Source organism: Vespula pensylvanica, chromosome 5 (assembly GCF_014466175.1).
Source record: "Vespula pensylvanica isolate Volc-1 chromosome 5, ASM1446617v1, whole genome shotgun sequence".
Taxonomy (NCBI): domain Eukaryota; kingdom Metazoa; phylum Arthropoda; class Insecta; order Hymenoptera; family Vespidae; genus Vespula; species Vespula pensylvanica.
Window position 1 is genome coordinate 759,359 of NC_057689.1, and position 16,804 is coordinate 776,162.

The window sequence follows — 16,804 nt, forward strand, 5'->3', positions numbered from 1 at the left end:
AATTTACAACCAATGATCACGCGAGCAAAATTAAACGCTATTTTGAAGAAAAATGTATAAAATATCAATTTGAGCGTACGTCCACAAATTTTATTTATTAATTAACATTTTCCAAAAGAATTTGTTAATTGTATAAAATAAGTTCGAAAAATAATAAAAACGGTATAAAGGTAAGGACAAATTTAATACGAAGCAAAAATCGATCGATCGATCGATCTCCATTCTCGTTTGACTAAAATGAAAAGAGGTCGATAAAAAAAAAAAAAAAAGAAAATGAGAGGTTAAGGTAGAAAGAAAAAAATAGAAATATCGAAATTTTTTTAATATATTCGAATTCTTTTACATCTAATTATTCCATCTTTGTTACATACAATGATTTCAATATTGTTTACTTTTATTACTGTACAAACTCTTATACGCTACGAATATATTATGACAATCCTCTATATTACTATTTTTCCTTACCATTTCTTGCGAAGCAAAATCAGAAAATTCCTTTCGAAAATTCGTCGCAATGCTTAATTCATTTAGATTGACTTTATTTTTATTCGTTTGACCTTCAGGTAGTAACGTTTTGTCGAATATGAATGTTGATTTGATGAGACTTATAGCTTCTCGTTCGTTTTCATGTAAGATTAAATTATCGAACGTACTAATGTTATTCATAAATAAATGAAACGAATCTTCGATATCCGATAATCGTATCATGAAATCTGGATCACACGTTGCCAAGTGTCGTAAAAATTTAATTCCATCTCTCATCGTAGTTAATTGTTTTCTTTTGATATTAATCCAATAATTTTTGTCTGATCGATCCTTTGGATACATTTGCTTCATGTATTCTTTTATACCATATTTCTTCAATTCAGTACAATGTATATACTGTTTGTTCAATCGTTCCGTGAAGTTATAATCTATATTCATCGGAAGGAAGTCATCATTGGATATACATAGGTCATTTTCAAATTGTAATTTACCTAAAGACACCTCTGAGCATCGACATAACATTTTTATGATGAGTCTTAAAAGTTTCATACAACAATTACAAGAATTTCCGGTTTTTACAAGAAGAGCATTTGTGTGTAATGCAGTTTGTATAAATGATAGTAATGAATGTGTTATGTTTATTGTTGTTATGAGATCAAAGTCGACATTTTCAATCTGTCTTATAAATATTTGCAAAATACAAGCATCTGACGTAAAACGTAAAGGATCTTCCCAGATGTTTTCAGCCATATTATGCGGATCTGTACAAATATTTTCAAGAAACGTATTATAATTAATAAGGGTCGTCATCATTTTAGTTAATGGAACGTAGCAAAGTGACAGGGGTCTTGAAAACACTAATTCTTTAAATATCTCAAAAACAAAATCTATTCCGCTATCGCAATATCCAACTTTTTTGGATACATTACATAAAAGCTCTGCAATTGCACTTATAAGGCCACTAAATTGATGAGATCTTCTCACTAGTCCTATTGAACTTACAAGCTGTAAAATCATTTCTAACATTTCAAAATCTAGACCTCTTTTATCCCAAGAATTATAACGTATCATATATTTAGAATATTCCTCGTAAGATGTATCTTCGTTTACAAGTAATGACGTTTGTCCTGCTATGTAATTACTAAGATAAAATGATTCGGATGCAATATGCGATAAAATGCCAAAAATTCTTCTAGCTTCTATTCCGTGTTCATTTTCATGCCATGCATTTGCATCGCACGTAGATTTGGTATAAAAAATTGGAGTTTTATAAACATCAGAAAAATATAGATCATTCATATCTCTGATGTCATCATTTTTCATAGCATGAAAAATAGTTCGCAAAACAATTATTGTATTTATAATCAACTCCCTTGAAGTTGAAACTAATTTATTTATAATAGGTATACAGGCATCAGAATCCAATTCTGAGCTTGCCTTATTTTTGATTGTAGCAAGATCAGATAAGACAAATTCTAAAGATAATTTCCTACCATTTATCGTAGTGATTACGGGTTTTACTAGATCAGGATTTTCAAAAATTCTAAATGTTTGCTCTTCTTGTAAAATGAGTAAATTTTGTTTTCCAATTTTTTCTGTTATTTGAATTTCAACTAAAGATTTTTCTGGCAATGCAGGTTCAAAACTTTGTGATGGAACTTTCAAAAGGGGATAATGAAATATCAATGTCCTTAAAAAATGACTGTTTCTATGATACAAGTTTGATACTTGAGTATCAGCATCTTTTTTTTTTGTACATTTAGTACTAGACGATGAATGACTCTTTATATTAATTTTACGATTAATATTAGGTGACATCGTATTAGCAGTATGCGGTTCAACCAACTTAATATGTCCAGATTCTAACAACTTGCACCGTTCCAAAAGTTTTTCTATCTCTAAAGCTTGTAAATCAAGCTGAGTTTTTAAATCTTCTTTTTCCTTAAAGATTTGATTAATCTCTGTTCTATGTTGTTTAGCCTGTTCTTCGATCAAATGCATTTTCTCTACCTTATCATTTTCTGCACGTACCTGCGTTTGCTGTAATTGATTTCTCAAGAAAACTGTTTCTCCATCTTTCATTATAAAGTCATTCAATAACTTATTCCTTTCTAGCTTTAACTTATTTAATTCTTTTTCTAAATCTTTATGTTCATTATTATCAGATATAGTGATATTTCTATTTAATTGAAACGTCGAATTATAATTCTGTTTATATAGTAATTTCTTTTCAAAATCAGTGTAGTCATCACCTTGCGTAAATGTCTTTACTTGTGAAATAGGATTTTCTGTATTAGTAGAATAGACTATTTGTTTACTTGTCGATGGGAGATTCTCTTTTGTGACAAGAGCATTCTGTTTTCCTTTGGACTCAATGAAAATATTATCATCATGCAAACATGCTTGAGATGCTACAAAGTCCATTTTCTCGATCTCTTCTTCCGCAAAATCATCGCCCCATACATCTTCGAAACGTACATTTTGTTTACTCGAAGAATCACTCTTAGATCTTGCACCAGAATATGAAGATCTCGATCCATCAAGTTTCAAGCGTTTCGTAGGTACCGCGGAATAATTATTGTCGTCTTTATCAGTTCGTTTAAACATATTCGTTAGATCATTCTACAGATCATTTGACGGATCATTATATATGATTTATGTCCCGTAAAAATGTTTTATTAACACAAGTTACATGTACACGATTATTTTAAAGGTTATTACGTGATGAAATCATCGGGGTCTGTAATAGATACATATGTATTCATTATGAAATGTATACGAGATAAAATAGTAAAAAATGGAAATATTACGAAAAAATATTTTATCAGATTAAAATATTACGTATGAACGTAAATAAACATAATAAAAGTGCATATTTTGAAATTTGTTGATTATATATATATATACATATATATATAAAGGTGGACCAATCAAAATGTTGGTACTTCAGAATATGCGAGGTTAACATTTAACAAATGCATCCATTCAATATGGCGTATATGCACTATAGACTGTACTCTTCGCCTTCGTTTTCAATAATCAAGACATGTCCCGTCCAATGTCCGTAAGTATTAAGAATACGGCATAAAGATAAATTAAGTTTTCGGACAGGTAGTGATCGCCGTCAATACATGCTATTCTGCCAAAAATTCACGCAATTTCTTCATCTTATATTTATATCGATGATTTAATTGGGGCAATCATTGAATTAATATAATTAGCATGTTATATAAAAAAAATTGGGTAAAATGGTACAAGTCGATATGAAAGTCACAATGTAACAGCTGTTTCAAGTATGACAGATCGTATATTGGGTGTTGCCAAGTCGAATGGATGTACAAATCAAAGCATTGTTACGAATTATGATATCGATGCTATGACTACGGAGGAAAACTAAACGATTAAAGAGAATGCATAAACAGAAATTAACGAGTGCCACATTCAATGATTTATCGTGTGAATGGGTTGTCGAGAAGATTATCTACGTGTTGATAAGGTTAGGACAAACCTATCAGCCATGAAGACTCCTGTATCTCAACATTTAAATGGGAGTAATGGTCAGAGTGTTGCGTCTGAAAAGACAGCATCATATTTGATATCACGTTATAACAATCCATCCAATAATTATCATGTTTTAAAAGTGGCTGGACGTGATTCCAATTGTTACATTGCCAATAACATTGCTCCAAAAATAGGCAAACAGCAGTTAGTATCATTGAATGGTGATTCTGTAAGTTGTAACAGTGTGAATGTAAACGAGGCTTTGGCATGTGATGTAGTTACTATGCCAGCGGTAAAGACAAAAGCTTTATGCGTACACATTCGTGAAAATAAATGGTACGATGCTGGCAATGTAGTTTCTGTAGGGGTAGCAGGAACTAGTCTAAGTCATGCCTTGGAGAGTATGTCTTTGGCTTATAATCCTACTACAAAACAGATATATTCTATGGAAGAAAACGATATGCATTACGACTGTAAATCACAGTATCTAGAATCTCCATGTAATGGTAAAGAATTGTCAGCTAGTATAGTGTCAAAAATTGATGGAGATAAATATATGAAACTTGAAAGTGGCAGTGCAAATAGTAGTCCTAGAAACAGTTTACCTCGTTCATGTAGCAGTACAGTGTCTTCCCTTAGCGAAGTATCACCTTCAGGAAGTTTCTTAGGATCAGATGAACAACATATTGTCGTAGATAAACAAGAAAAATCAAAGCGCTGGGGATTAAATACATTGTTTGCAAAAAATGTCTTTTCTTGGAAGAATAAAGGTTCTCAACAATCAACTCCTACAGGTAGCCCATCGAGAAATATTGACAAAGTAGGAGGAAGTTTAGCTCTGATACAACAGCCCAGACCAGCGAACTTACCTGCAAAGAATGCTTTGGAGGAGGAACGTCATCGTAAGCAATACACTGCAATTTTAGAAGCTGCGCGTAAAAGGGAGTTACGCGAAGAAAAAGAACGTAAACAACAAAGGGAACAGCAACTTAAGGAAGAAGAAAGATTAGCTGAAGATTCCCATACATGGAACGTTCATGTGCTACCCAAGTTTGAAAGCGTTAAAGATACAAAGAAAGTACGCGAACTATGGTGGCGCGGTTTGCCACCAAGTGTGCGAGGCAGAGTGTGGAAATTAGCTATTCAGAATAGTTTAAATATAACGCCACATTTGTATAATCTTTGCTTGGACAGAGCAATGTCTAATCCCACAAATGAATCGTTAGCGGCGATCAAATTAGATGTATCTCGTACCTTTCCTACCTTATGTGTCTTTCAAGAAGGTGGACCACTATCAGATAGCCTTCAAGGTATTTTGGCAGCCTACGCCGTTTATAGACCAGATGTTGGCTATGTGCAAGGAATGAGTTTTGTGGGTGCTGTATTATCATTAAATATGGAGCCCTCAGATGCCTTTGCCTGCTTCGCTAATCTCTTAAACCATCCTTGTCACAGAGCCGCCTTTACCTTGGACCAAAAACGAATGAATGTGTATTACAAGGTATATTCAAGCGCGCTTGCACATAAGCTGCCAAAAATATTTTCTCATTTCACAGTAGCTGGTCTTAGTCCAGACCTGTACCTGTTAGATTGGTTGTATACTATATATGCCAAAGCAATGCCTCTTGATGTTGCATGCAGGATCTGGGATGTATTCCTCAGAGACGGCGAAGAGTTCCTTTTTAGAACGGCGCTCGGCGTATTACATTTGTATCAAGAAGAATTGTTGAAAATGGACTTTGTACATGGAGCGCAATTCCTTACCAGATTGCCTGAAAACCTGCAGGCAGAAGCTTTGTTTAACAGTATTAGCCAAATGTCTACTACTGTTGGAACTACAACATTCCAGCAAATGTTGATACAGTTTTCTTCAGTGTGATTTCCTAGCTCTGTTTAAGAGCTATTTCATTTAGTTCATAATTGTACATTGCACAGAAAATTTCTTCTTTTCTAGTGAATCTGATGAAGAATAGTGTGTGAAAATTTTAAATATATGATGTATTTAAATTTCGATGATGTCAAAGTGAGTAATAATGTTGCATGCAGTATGAAAGTAGTAAAAATAAGCATATTATTGTGTGCTTGAATACTTGCAAGAATCACTCTCTTATATATCTGTAAAATCTGTATATATAGGTATATGTATATTTGACATTGTTTTTGATGTTTATTTTATCAACAATAGATATTACAGTGTATCTGAATTTCTAAATAGCTAATCAAAATATTTATACAACTCATGAAAATTCGAAATCTTATCATAATAATGTTAAATGTTGGTGCTTCTTATACTAATTCTTTATCCTTGCATAAGATTAATTTAAGATGCAATTGAAAGAAAGTTTCTCAATGAATAGTGAGAAATCTATTCTTGTTTATTGATATATATATATATATATAGATATATAGATACCATATTTTATGAACGTAATGTGTTAATAAAATGCATACATTCATATATAGGAGAATAAATTAGTAAATTTGAGAGGGGAAATATGCATAAAAACCGAAGCACACAATTTACAGACTGGTGCAAGTATTATCTGAGGCAATTGAACAAATATTCTAGATAAAAAAAGTTATATTACTGTATGGTATAAAAAACATATTTTGAAATATTGTCTACAATATCAGTGGCAATACATACTATCTTTTACATATGCATAATAATTTATCTTTATTATGCATATTTCAATATTATTATAAACAAGTAAGTTTTATATATATGTATATGTATATGTATATGTATATGTATATGTATATGTATATGTATATGTATATGTATATATATATATATATGTATGTATAAGTGAAGACAAATGGGTGGGAATATTAACATAATATTCTATAATAATGCTCTGTGGAATAAACTACAATTGATTTTAATGTGCATCGTTGAAATGAAAAGTTACAAAAAAAAAAAAAAAAAAAAAAAAAGAAAGAACAAAAATTTCGTTTCGATTTTTTTAACAGAATGTTCGAATGATTTAATCCGTCGATTTGTATAATCGTATTTAATCATCTTCCATGTGTTTGTGGATTTACTAGAAGTTGAATTAGTAATCTGAAATAACCTTGTACTCTCGATAAACTATAAGTAAGCTATAACGTATCTCTCTCTCATTGAAGTATTTTATAGTAATTATGTATAATATTTCACTTAGCACTTTGCTGTACAGATACTGAGTTACGAATACGCAGAGACTTATAATCCCGTCTTTTAAGTGGCCTTTCTAATGAAGATAAGATAAATTCAAGATTTAGGAATCAAAGATCTTTCTATGTAATCATTGAGCTTTATTGGACAAAAGGAATCTCATAAACATATTTTCTTACAACGTACCTACAATAAGCTTATTGTATGTGCTTGTTGCGTAGGTATTTCTTTCTTTGCCGAAACAATATCTTTTGAGGTAAGATGAATTTTTATCTTTTCTTTTAGGAAGCATCGTTTGTTTTATTTTACTTTATTATTATTATTATTTTTAATTAATAATATGCCCGAGTTATTTGTGTAGCTTTCGTCTTTTCTTTTTTTTTTTTTTTTTCTGTAATTTTTTCTAGGGACGAAAATAATTGCGATAGATAGTATAGATCAATAATCGATCATCCTATATAGTTTTAATATTAAAATAATTAAAATCACAAGCACATCGCAATAACTTTATGCATAGCATGGCTTGAAAGCTTCAAGTTATGAAATTCTAATATAATACATACACGATAGAAAACTATGTAAGAGGTAACTACGTCGTATCTAGACGATCATTTTTTTCCTTTTCGTGAAAATGAAGATAAAAATCATGATTCTTCTATTCTTTTTGACTATAGAATTTTAACGTAACTTTTAAAGCGAAGCTATACATGGACTATTTTAATTTCAACGCAGCGATATGTATATGTAAATATCGATTCGCACGAACACATTCATATACATACCTACACATGCTCACATAGAAAGTATATTTTATGAAATGCTCCTTTATCGGCACGCTTCTAACGAAACTTTATAAATGCAATTGAAGAATAGTGGAAAAGTTTATTAGATTGGAACTATGAGCAATGGTACCATAGTTGATGTCCTAGTTTTTACTCGACAATACTTCCATTCCATCCACTATTCCAAAATTACTAATTAAACGATTGTGCTAACAAGACTTTAATAAGCTCTTTGGTGTAAATACAAATACCTACGACCATAATACCAATAAGTACGAAGCACAAATTAATTCAATATTTTATCGTTTATTAATACGATCGCAAACGATTATTATAATCTATGACTATCTTTAAAGAATCATCAAAGTCAAAGTGTATCTCTGCATGTACGAACGTCTCGCTACCGATTTCCTTATGCGATTGGTATATCGTTAAACGAACGAAATCCCTCTTCAAGAGATATAAATAATAATCTATCGATGCTTAGAAATAAACATGTGCCGTAACGTTAATAATATCCATGATACGACAACGCAATATTTCTTCGAATCTACTATGTTGCATATCAACATATATTTAAATCCTCGTAATCCTCGACTATGTTTAAAATGGTGCTTCGATGAAAAAAAAAAAAATAATAAAATAAAATAATAATAATAATAACAATAATCTCGTATACATGTATTTTTCATCGTATATTATTATTATAGGTAAAACGACATAATATTTTCAATTTGTTTCGACGTCACGAAGGATAAATAAAATAAGAGGCATTTAAGTACATTACGCGCGAAAGTTAAGAACTCCTTTCACGACGTACGTATATGTGTATGTACATAAATACCAAAGATTATACTTACAATCTTTCCGAAAAAATGTGTATCGAACTTATCCTCTATCGATCATCTTCGCGATAGCTTTCTAACGTTATATACAAAAAATTTGAGGCATATATTTCATCGATTTATGACGCTAACAATGATAATGATAATGCAACGATCTTTGTAAAAAGAAAGGAAAAAAAGAAAATTGAGAAAAAAAAGGAAGTACGATATCGAACACCATTCTATGTCATGTCATTCAATATTAAACGATATATTTTATCTACTTAAATAGGCATTGTCATTATCACGTAATAAGCAGCATTATTCGTTCATCGAACATAATATTATAACAATGTGCCAAGTGTTTTACGAATATTAATGGACGGTTCTATTGTAAAAGGAGCGCAAAGAATCAACTAATCTTTGTGCACTTCTTCGAAACGACGGGCGTATATACATGGTGCATTATTCTAGTTATTCTTTTTTTAACGAGCGAATTACATTTAAAAATTGTCTACGTCTACGGAATCATAATTATCGATTTAATAAATATATACATACGTAAATGAAACGTACACGTGAGTGTGTAAAGTGAAAACAAGAGAAAAAAAGAAAACAGAAAGAAACCAAAACAAACATGTGCGATATAGACACACGTGTAACGTCAAGATACCGGTAGACTCATTCACGATTTTCGTGTAAACGAGAGAGGCTCGTAAAGGAAAAAATAGAGGAAACTAAATATTTTATATATCGATTAGCAATCACGATTGAAATTTTCGTCGCAGTTTATCGATTTTCAAACGAATCCAACGATTTAACTACGTACGTACGATCGGAAACGAGGCTTTTTCATCGCGATCTTCTTTCGATGATGTACCTACCTGTATCTTGCAATCTTCGTTCGAACGTTTAGTCCGATCTTTGAAAGATAGAATCGATAATCTCTATTAGCTAGAATCTCTTTCACAAGTGCAAAGTCTCAAAGGGAAAATGCACTAAACGGCATGCTTAACACTAACATGACACTTCTGTGTTCCTTGTCGTTAGTGCCTCAGTAAAGGAACTCATTATATATATTTTTGACGCGTTTTATCGTGTACAATTACCTTAAGTGCAATACTGTAATATATATTTTTTAAAGGAATCGAACCCAATATTTATTTTGTCAAACGTGCGCATCGATGTAAGGCGATGTGGGTGTACTTCGAGACGGTACCTCCTCTTGGACGAGTTTCTACAAAGTTTTCGCATTGGAGAATGTCGTGTACGATCGAGAGAAACGAACATTGGACTTGTTCTAAGGAACGACGAACGACGAATGAATGAACGAACGAACGAACGAACGGCTATTTTTCCTCTTTGAGAATCTGTCGATTATAACGATGTCATTCTTATTCGATATCTCTTACATACGCCTCTCTCGAAGTATACTCATTATATTATTGTAATAAGTATTACAGTAACCTGATGAATACTACTACTCTGTACATAAATACGTATGTGCTTGCTTCCTAACTTAAAAAAAAAAAAAAAAAGAAAAAGAAGAAGAAAAAAGGCAAAAAAATAAATAAATAAACAGAAGTGAAATACGAAGAGGATTAACTGGCGTATCGCTAAATATATAAACACATAAACGACGATTTTTATATCATTAACGAACGACAAAGATATTAATATTATTATATATCGATGATATGTAAACGTGTACGCGCGCGCGTGGTTACATCGTAATACCAGCGACATATCTCTATGGATGATGACTTTTGTTTCGCATATGAATAAATTACGTCTTACGATATCGAATATTCTTGGGTTCTTTAGCCCTTCGACTTCCGATAAGATCTCATCCTCGTAACCGTCGCCCTCTTAGATATCATTACTTATGATTTACGATCGGCGAAAAACAGAGGCCGTACACGCCAAAAGAAACATACTTTAGCAACAAATTGCTTTCCCATTAAGAGCTCGTTATAAACTTCTCTTAAATCATGCATGCGTTTCATTCCAGAGGACAGAACGCACTCGCTAACCTGATAGAAGGACCAACAGGTACATACACCATACCTACATACTACAACGTCATACGTCGTGGGGCGCAGATAGAAGGCGAGTGGAGAAATGAAAAGGATAAAGGAAAACCGGTATGTGCTGCCAAGTATGATCCATTATGTTGTACAGGGTTAAGCAGGGTTACACGCGCCCGAGACAAACGTTGCTAACGGGAATTAATGACAAGAGAGAAAGAGAGAGAGAGAGATTCTAACAGTAAATTCGAATTACATCGTATCGTTCTCTCTTTCTCTTTCCCGCGTATATTTTGTGTCCATCTAAGTACAACGTAACCGTAGGATAATTATATTTAACGATCCTGATAAAAAGATGAAAGATAATTTTTCATAACGTGAGTACGTTATCCACGGATATATATATATATATATATATATATATATATATATATATATAGATTTGTACGACGTAGATATGTGTTACGTTGTTTTACGCTTGATGTAAAATTAATTTTCAAGTTACTTGACAAGGATTTTCGTTTAATCTCAATTCGAAGTAATTTGGGTGTAAGGACCGTGTATCCGGACGTAGCACGGCATCGCGTAAATTTCATTTCAACGTCTTCGCGTTTCCATTTACGTTGTACGGCGTTGAGATCGAGCAAGCGAGCGAGTTAACGAATGAGGGAGCAAAGACGTTCATTAATGGAACGAGAAATCGGTTTTCCAACAGACAAAGGGAACGCAAGTGGATACTCTTTGCCGGACGAGACATCACTCAACTAATCTTCCTAACTTTGACTTCTATCCTTAATTGGAGAGGATCCAGAAACGAGAAGGTCTCGGAAAAGAGAAGGTATGTACTAGGTTGTAGGTGAGCTGAGGGAAATCCTCCGTTGGACGAGTAAATAGGGTTTTTACTTCTACCAGTTTATTTCCACGCCATGTCACGCCACGCCACACAGCACGTCACGCTATGCTTTCATTTAGATTCGACGTAGGTATGAAACATACGTAAAGGAGAATTTCCCTTGAATCTACGCTAGAGGTAATTTCTCCTTTTCCTTCGATCTACCACGAGAAATACGTTCTCTGGACGTGTAACGAATGGATATCCGAACGTACGTTCCTTTACTTCGATCATCCTTTGGCTATGCTTTAAGAGAGATACAGATGGATAGAGGGAGTACTTTCCAAATTGTACAAAATAGAGAATCGTAAGGATTCAAGGAGCTAATGAATAAGACTCAAAGTCTTTTGAGAACGTAATCCTAACAAGTATAATAAAAGATATATCGAATGTTTTGACAATATCCGTTGCAAGAGCTTTAGATCCGTATGTAATTATCAGAACGACTCGTCCGAGGGGTGCACCATGTTTGAGGATCGAGTCCGATTTCTGACAGGCGCAACGTGCCTTTTAAGGTTTAATCTCTTCGTGGCGATGTGTGGTTACGCTACGGTCCTCCCCCTTTTCTCTTCTTCGTACTCTCTCGCGGAACGTTGTTAACTTGGAGTCACGGGGTTACGCACCCTAGGAATAGAGTCAATAAATTAGGGGAGTTAATCCTATCCAAGGTTGAAGTATGATTTAACGCGAGCCAGTTACCGTTCGCGAGCACGAAAGCCTCCTGATTTTCAAGTTATGAGAATTACAGCTTTGCCGGGACCTGTAGATTCCACCCTTCTTGAGCGAGGGGCTCATTCTGCCTCATCGACGACTAAATACTTCCGGCATTAATGTCGACGGCCGTAGGATTAAACCGAGTCGAATTGCTGGATTTCGAGCTGCTCGAGATCTTCGAAGAAATCTCTATGTAAATTAAGTGCAACCCTTTTGGACCAATTTGAGTCCAACTAATTTTTGTTATCTTCTCCGAGTTTCGTAGCTCTCTGTCTTTCTCTCCCTCTTTATATCTTTCCCTCTCTTTCTCTCCCTTTCCCTCTCTCTCTCTCTCTTTGTTTCTCTCCCTCCCTTTCGCTCCCTGTCTCTCTCTCTCTCTCTCTCTCTCTCTCTCTCTCTCTCTCTCTCTCTCTCTCTCTCGTCGTCTTATAATCACAACGATCTCGATCGATCGCGTTCAAAGTGAACAGATTAGTAAGCAGATAGTTCTCCTAATAGGGGCCTTGCAATTAGCTGTCTCTCTCTCTTAATGCGTCTGCTTGTTCGCAGATATAGATTACGTAAGATAATGAACGAGGATTTTGCATCTATACGTCGCTAATTGACCTGTCCATACCACGTTTATTACAGCCTGCGTTTGATAGTTCGAGGAAACAAGGAAACATATCTATTGAAAAATATTTCTAGAAGAAATCGATTTATTATTAACTTTGATACAATCGTGAAGGGGTATTATTCGCTGTCCTTGAGGTGTCGTTAACATATTCTTTGAAAATACGTATACAATCGACTAAGGTATATTATTCGTTTATAATGTTTACCTTTTCCTTCTCGGTACCGATTATTATTGTGTACTAGCTCCTTCTTACGTCGAACTTATTGTTAGTCTTTTCCAAGACTTCGTAGCGATAAGAAGCACTATTTATACTCTCCGTAGAAACAAGTAATAACGATTATTTCAGATACGTATTACTCGCGTTTATTCGGCTCTCCAACAAATCACTATGATTCGATTTATAAAAAGCATTCCAATTAGAAAGGTTGATACAATTTAGCGATAGCAGTTCGTTCGAACTAGCGATTTTCTGCCTCGTGCGTTTATTATCATTGACATAACGTGCCGTCGTTCGGTCCAACAAAATATAATCGAAGGGTGGTTGCATATCCGCTGTACCAGTTGTCCCCAAGAACGAAGACGAATCGATTGGGACCATAGCACGGAGGCGTAAACCAATCGGACTAATAGAATTTCCCCCGTTGCCTATGGAATGATTCATAGGACGTCGCATGGGAAGCGAATTTATTAATAGGAAGTCGATCCATCGGTTACACCACCATGTTAGTAGTATTCATTGCGAACGGATTCGTCATTATTAGCTTATTGTATTATGTATCCGATTTAAGGTTTTCGATGTACGTAATTAATAGGTTTATCGATCGATCGATTTATAATCTGAGGTAAGATAAAACAAGTTTTACAGATAAGAAAAATATTATAATCGATTGATTATTTTCAACGAGACACCGCTCGAGCGATTCTCAGGATATAAAAAAAGAAGAAAAAGATCGACCTTAATTCTCTATCGGTTAACCGAAATAAAGCTAACGATACAAAGTAGGTAAAAAGGACGTATAAGCTTTACTAGCACTCGTCGACTAAGGTATATATCGATCTTGCGGCCAACTGATCCTCTTTTATTATCCCATCTACGATCGAGTATTGTACTCGAACGGTCGATTCTTTCGAAAGCGGCACTCACCTTAGGCAATGCCATTCCTTCCAATTCCGTGGATATCGTTTTCCATGGAAGAAGGAGTTCCGCCGTGTTGTCGATTTCCTTCTTGATCCTTCCTCCTATGAACGTTATACGCGACACCGAGCCGAAATTGCCCGTGGCACCGATCGTTCCGGCAGCTGTTCACTTTCCTCATATTTTCTTATCGTTTTATACCTTACCCGTTTCTCTCTTTAGTTACTACTTACTACCACTATTGTATGATACATATGAATGTATCGCCGTCTCACATTTATAATCTCTTCTCACGCTACGTAATTGTATTTAAAGATTGTTGTTTCTTATCTTAACCCGATCTTCGTGTCTTCTTTCTACTGGAGACTTATATAATCTAGACAATGTATTATATCAAGTACTCGATTATTACGAATCGATCGACGTACATGTATAAGTATGTTACGTCTTTCCATAATGGAGTAACATCTTCAGCCTATTTAGCTCGTGCTTACGTCAGAAGTTACGTAAGCGTGTTCTCAAAAAGGAAAAGAAAAAGAGATATCCCGGGGCCCGTTCGCGAATTTCGAAGCAAGGAGACAGTGTATGCTGCTAGAAACGTAACTCCCAAAGTGCAAGTTCTTGCGCAACGAGCTTGCTTCGCAGTGATTCATCATTGTTACGGAGGATATTGGGATATATATCGAGACGGTCCCTCGGGCTAGAAGCAAATGGAGTAGACAAGAGTAGCACGAGGATGTTGGAGAGAGAGTGAGAGTGAGACTGAGAGAGAGAGAGAGAGAGAGAGAGAAAAAGAGGGAGAGACGGGGGTTGCGTCTATACTTACCCTCTATCTACTTAAATGCCCCTACATCCCAGCCAATGGAGGGTACTTACGATCCACCGTCTCGTGCGAGCCCTACCCCTGCAGTTTTCTGATTAAACTACTTCTATTTCTACTAGAAAAAAGTGTACACTCTAGTCATGATCGAAAGCTCCTATTTACGATCATTCTTGCTTTTTTTTTTTTTCTCTTTCTTTACTTCCTCGATTCCCATATGCATAAACTCTTTCGTCTACCTAACTACGAGTTAGGAGCACCGAACCGTACAATTTCGAAATAATCTATGTACACTTATTTACTCTACACGTTAGCAGAGCTCCGATCTCGACGGCAACAGGCACGAGTTTCGGCTGTTCCGATTGCCAAAGTTTTTAGTAAGAAGAAAAGGAAAGGAAGCCACGTTTCTTATTCAGGATCGATCGCAGCTGCACGTGTCCAGTTTTCGACGATTACAGCCGATTACAATCTGTCGGCTCGCGTTACGATCTCGGCCTTGGCACCATCTTCTTCTTCGTGTCTCTCTCTCTCTCTTTCTCTCTTTTTTTTCTCTATTTTTCTCTCTCTTCCCGTCATCCCTTCTTTTGCCGAGAGTGCGCGAGTAGAAAATAAATAAGCGAGACTCGAGTTCGGTAGATCGTGCGCCATATGCGAAACGCCATGTGGCAGAGGGGAGGTCAACGACGCGAGTATGTCGCATCAAGAAGAAGCATCTTTGGCCGCTCAAAGTATCACGATGTTGGATACACAGAAGGAATCCCTTGGAAAAAAGGGCTGCACGGACGAGACACCTGCTTAGCCTCGAGGTGAGAGAAGACACTATACTAGCAAAAAGGGAGATCATCCGGATCGAGTCCTATCGACTGTGGTTAGCTGGCAGCACGTTCAGCAACGATCAAAGTATTCCGTGTTCTGAACGTTTTGACGACGCGTGAAAAGACTAGAAAAATGGGGTGAAAGAAAGAGGAGAGAGAGAGAGAGAGACAGAGAGGGAGAAGATAGAGAAAAATTTTTTCCCTTCGAGGCATCGAGAAATCAGAAGTAGTTATATATGTGTATATATGTATATACTTGTGCCTATCCTCACACACCAGAAATCTTTAAGGTTTGTTACAGTTAGCGCACGTCGTTCGCCGCAAACCTACCTCTTTTCACTTCGGGCTATCTTTTGAGACGCTTTAAGAGAAGCTTCGGTATGTTGGAGATCAAAATAGTGCTTCGATGGTCGACGGTAAAGCTACCACCGTTTTTCTCCTTTTCTCTTTTTTCTCTTTCTCTCTCTTTTTATATCTATCTGTCTATCTATCTATCTATCTATCTATCTATCTATCTATCTATCTACCTACCTATCTATCTATCTCTTTTTTTTACGTAGTTGATACGCCAACCATGTAGAGTCTTCAAAGGATTTTTTTTAAGAGTCAAATGAAAGAGAACTTCTTCACGCGAAAAGCAAACGATATCTTTCTTTTCTTTTCGCTCGAAACGGACGGTTAACTTTAGCGATTGATCTTTCTCTCTTTTGATTTTCGTTGAAAGATGGAGCGTTTAAAATTTGTAGTGTCTGATATATCTTCTAATTTCTAAGTAGAGTGCGTCGTAATAGAGATAAAGAAATCGATCGGAACAAGCGTGTCTTTTTGTTGAAAGAATATAGGGGGTAGGTTCTCATGAAAAAAATCAGATAAAGCACGATTTAATTAATTTCCTTACTTATCTGTAAGCGAAGGTGTGCGCACGAATTTTTTTCGACGTCTTCTCAGGCCGAAACGTCTCGAACGATATCGTTTGGAAGATATTAAAAATCCGATAGCACGAAGTTGGTTGGGAAGTACGGACAGCAGCAGCAG

General features: G+C 35.1%; 2 protein-coding genes across 3 annotated transcripts in view; one reads left to right on the forward strand and one right to left on the reverse strand.

Annotated features, from left to right (window-relative positions):
* Positions 1-307: 307 nt before the first annotated feature.
* Positions 308-3,227, reverse strand: LOC122629104. The gene has a single exon (XM_043812151.1). It carries the CDS (start codon positions 3,091-3,093, stop codon positions 379-381), a length of 2,715 nt encoding a protein of 904 aa, XP_043668086.1. The 5' UTR covers positions 3,094-3,227; the 3' UTR covers positions 308-378.
* Positions 3,228-3,320: 93 nt separating this feature from the next.
* LOC122629106 (TBC1 domain family member 14-like) overlaps positions 3,321-16,804 on the forward strand; it is a 66,793-nt gene continuing 53,309 nt past the window's right edge. The window contains exons 1-3 of one of the 2 annotated variants that reach the window (XM_043812159.1): positions 3,321-6,010; positions 10,762-10,894; positions 11,493-11,615. In XM_043812159.1, coding sequence (XP_043668094.1) covers positions 3,947-5,866 — 1,920 coding nt within the window. In that variant the 5' untranslated portion in view covers positions 3,321-3,946 and the 3' untranslated portion in view covers positions 5,867-6,010; positions 10,762-10,894; positions 11,493-11,615. Of the gene's footprint in view, positions 6,011-10,761; positions 10,895-11,492; positions 12,645-16,804 lie in introns of those variants that run through there. The other variant, XM_043812158.1, reaches the window with a different exon arrangement.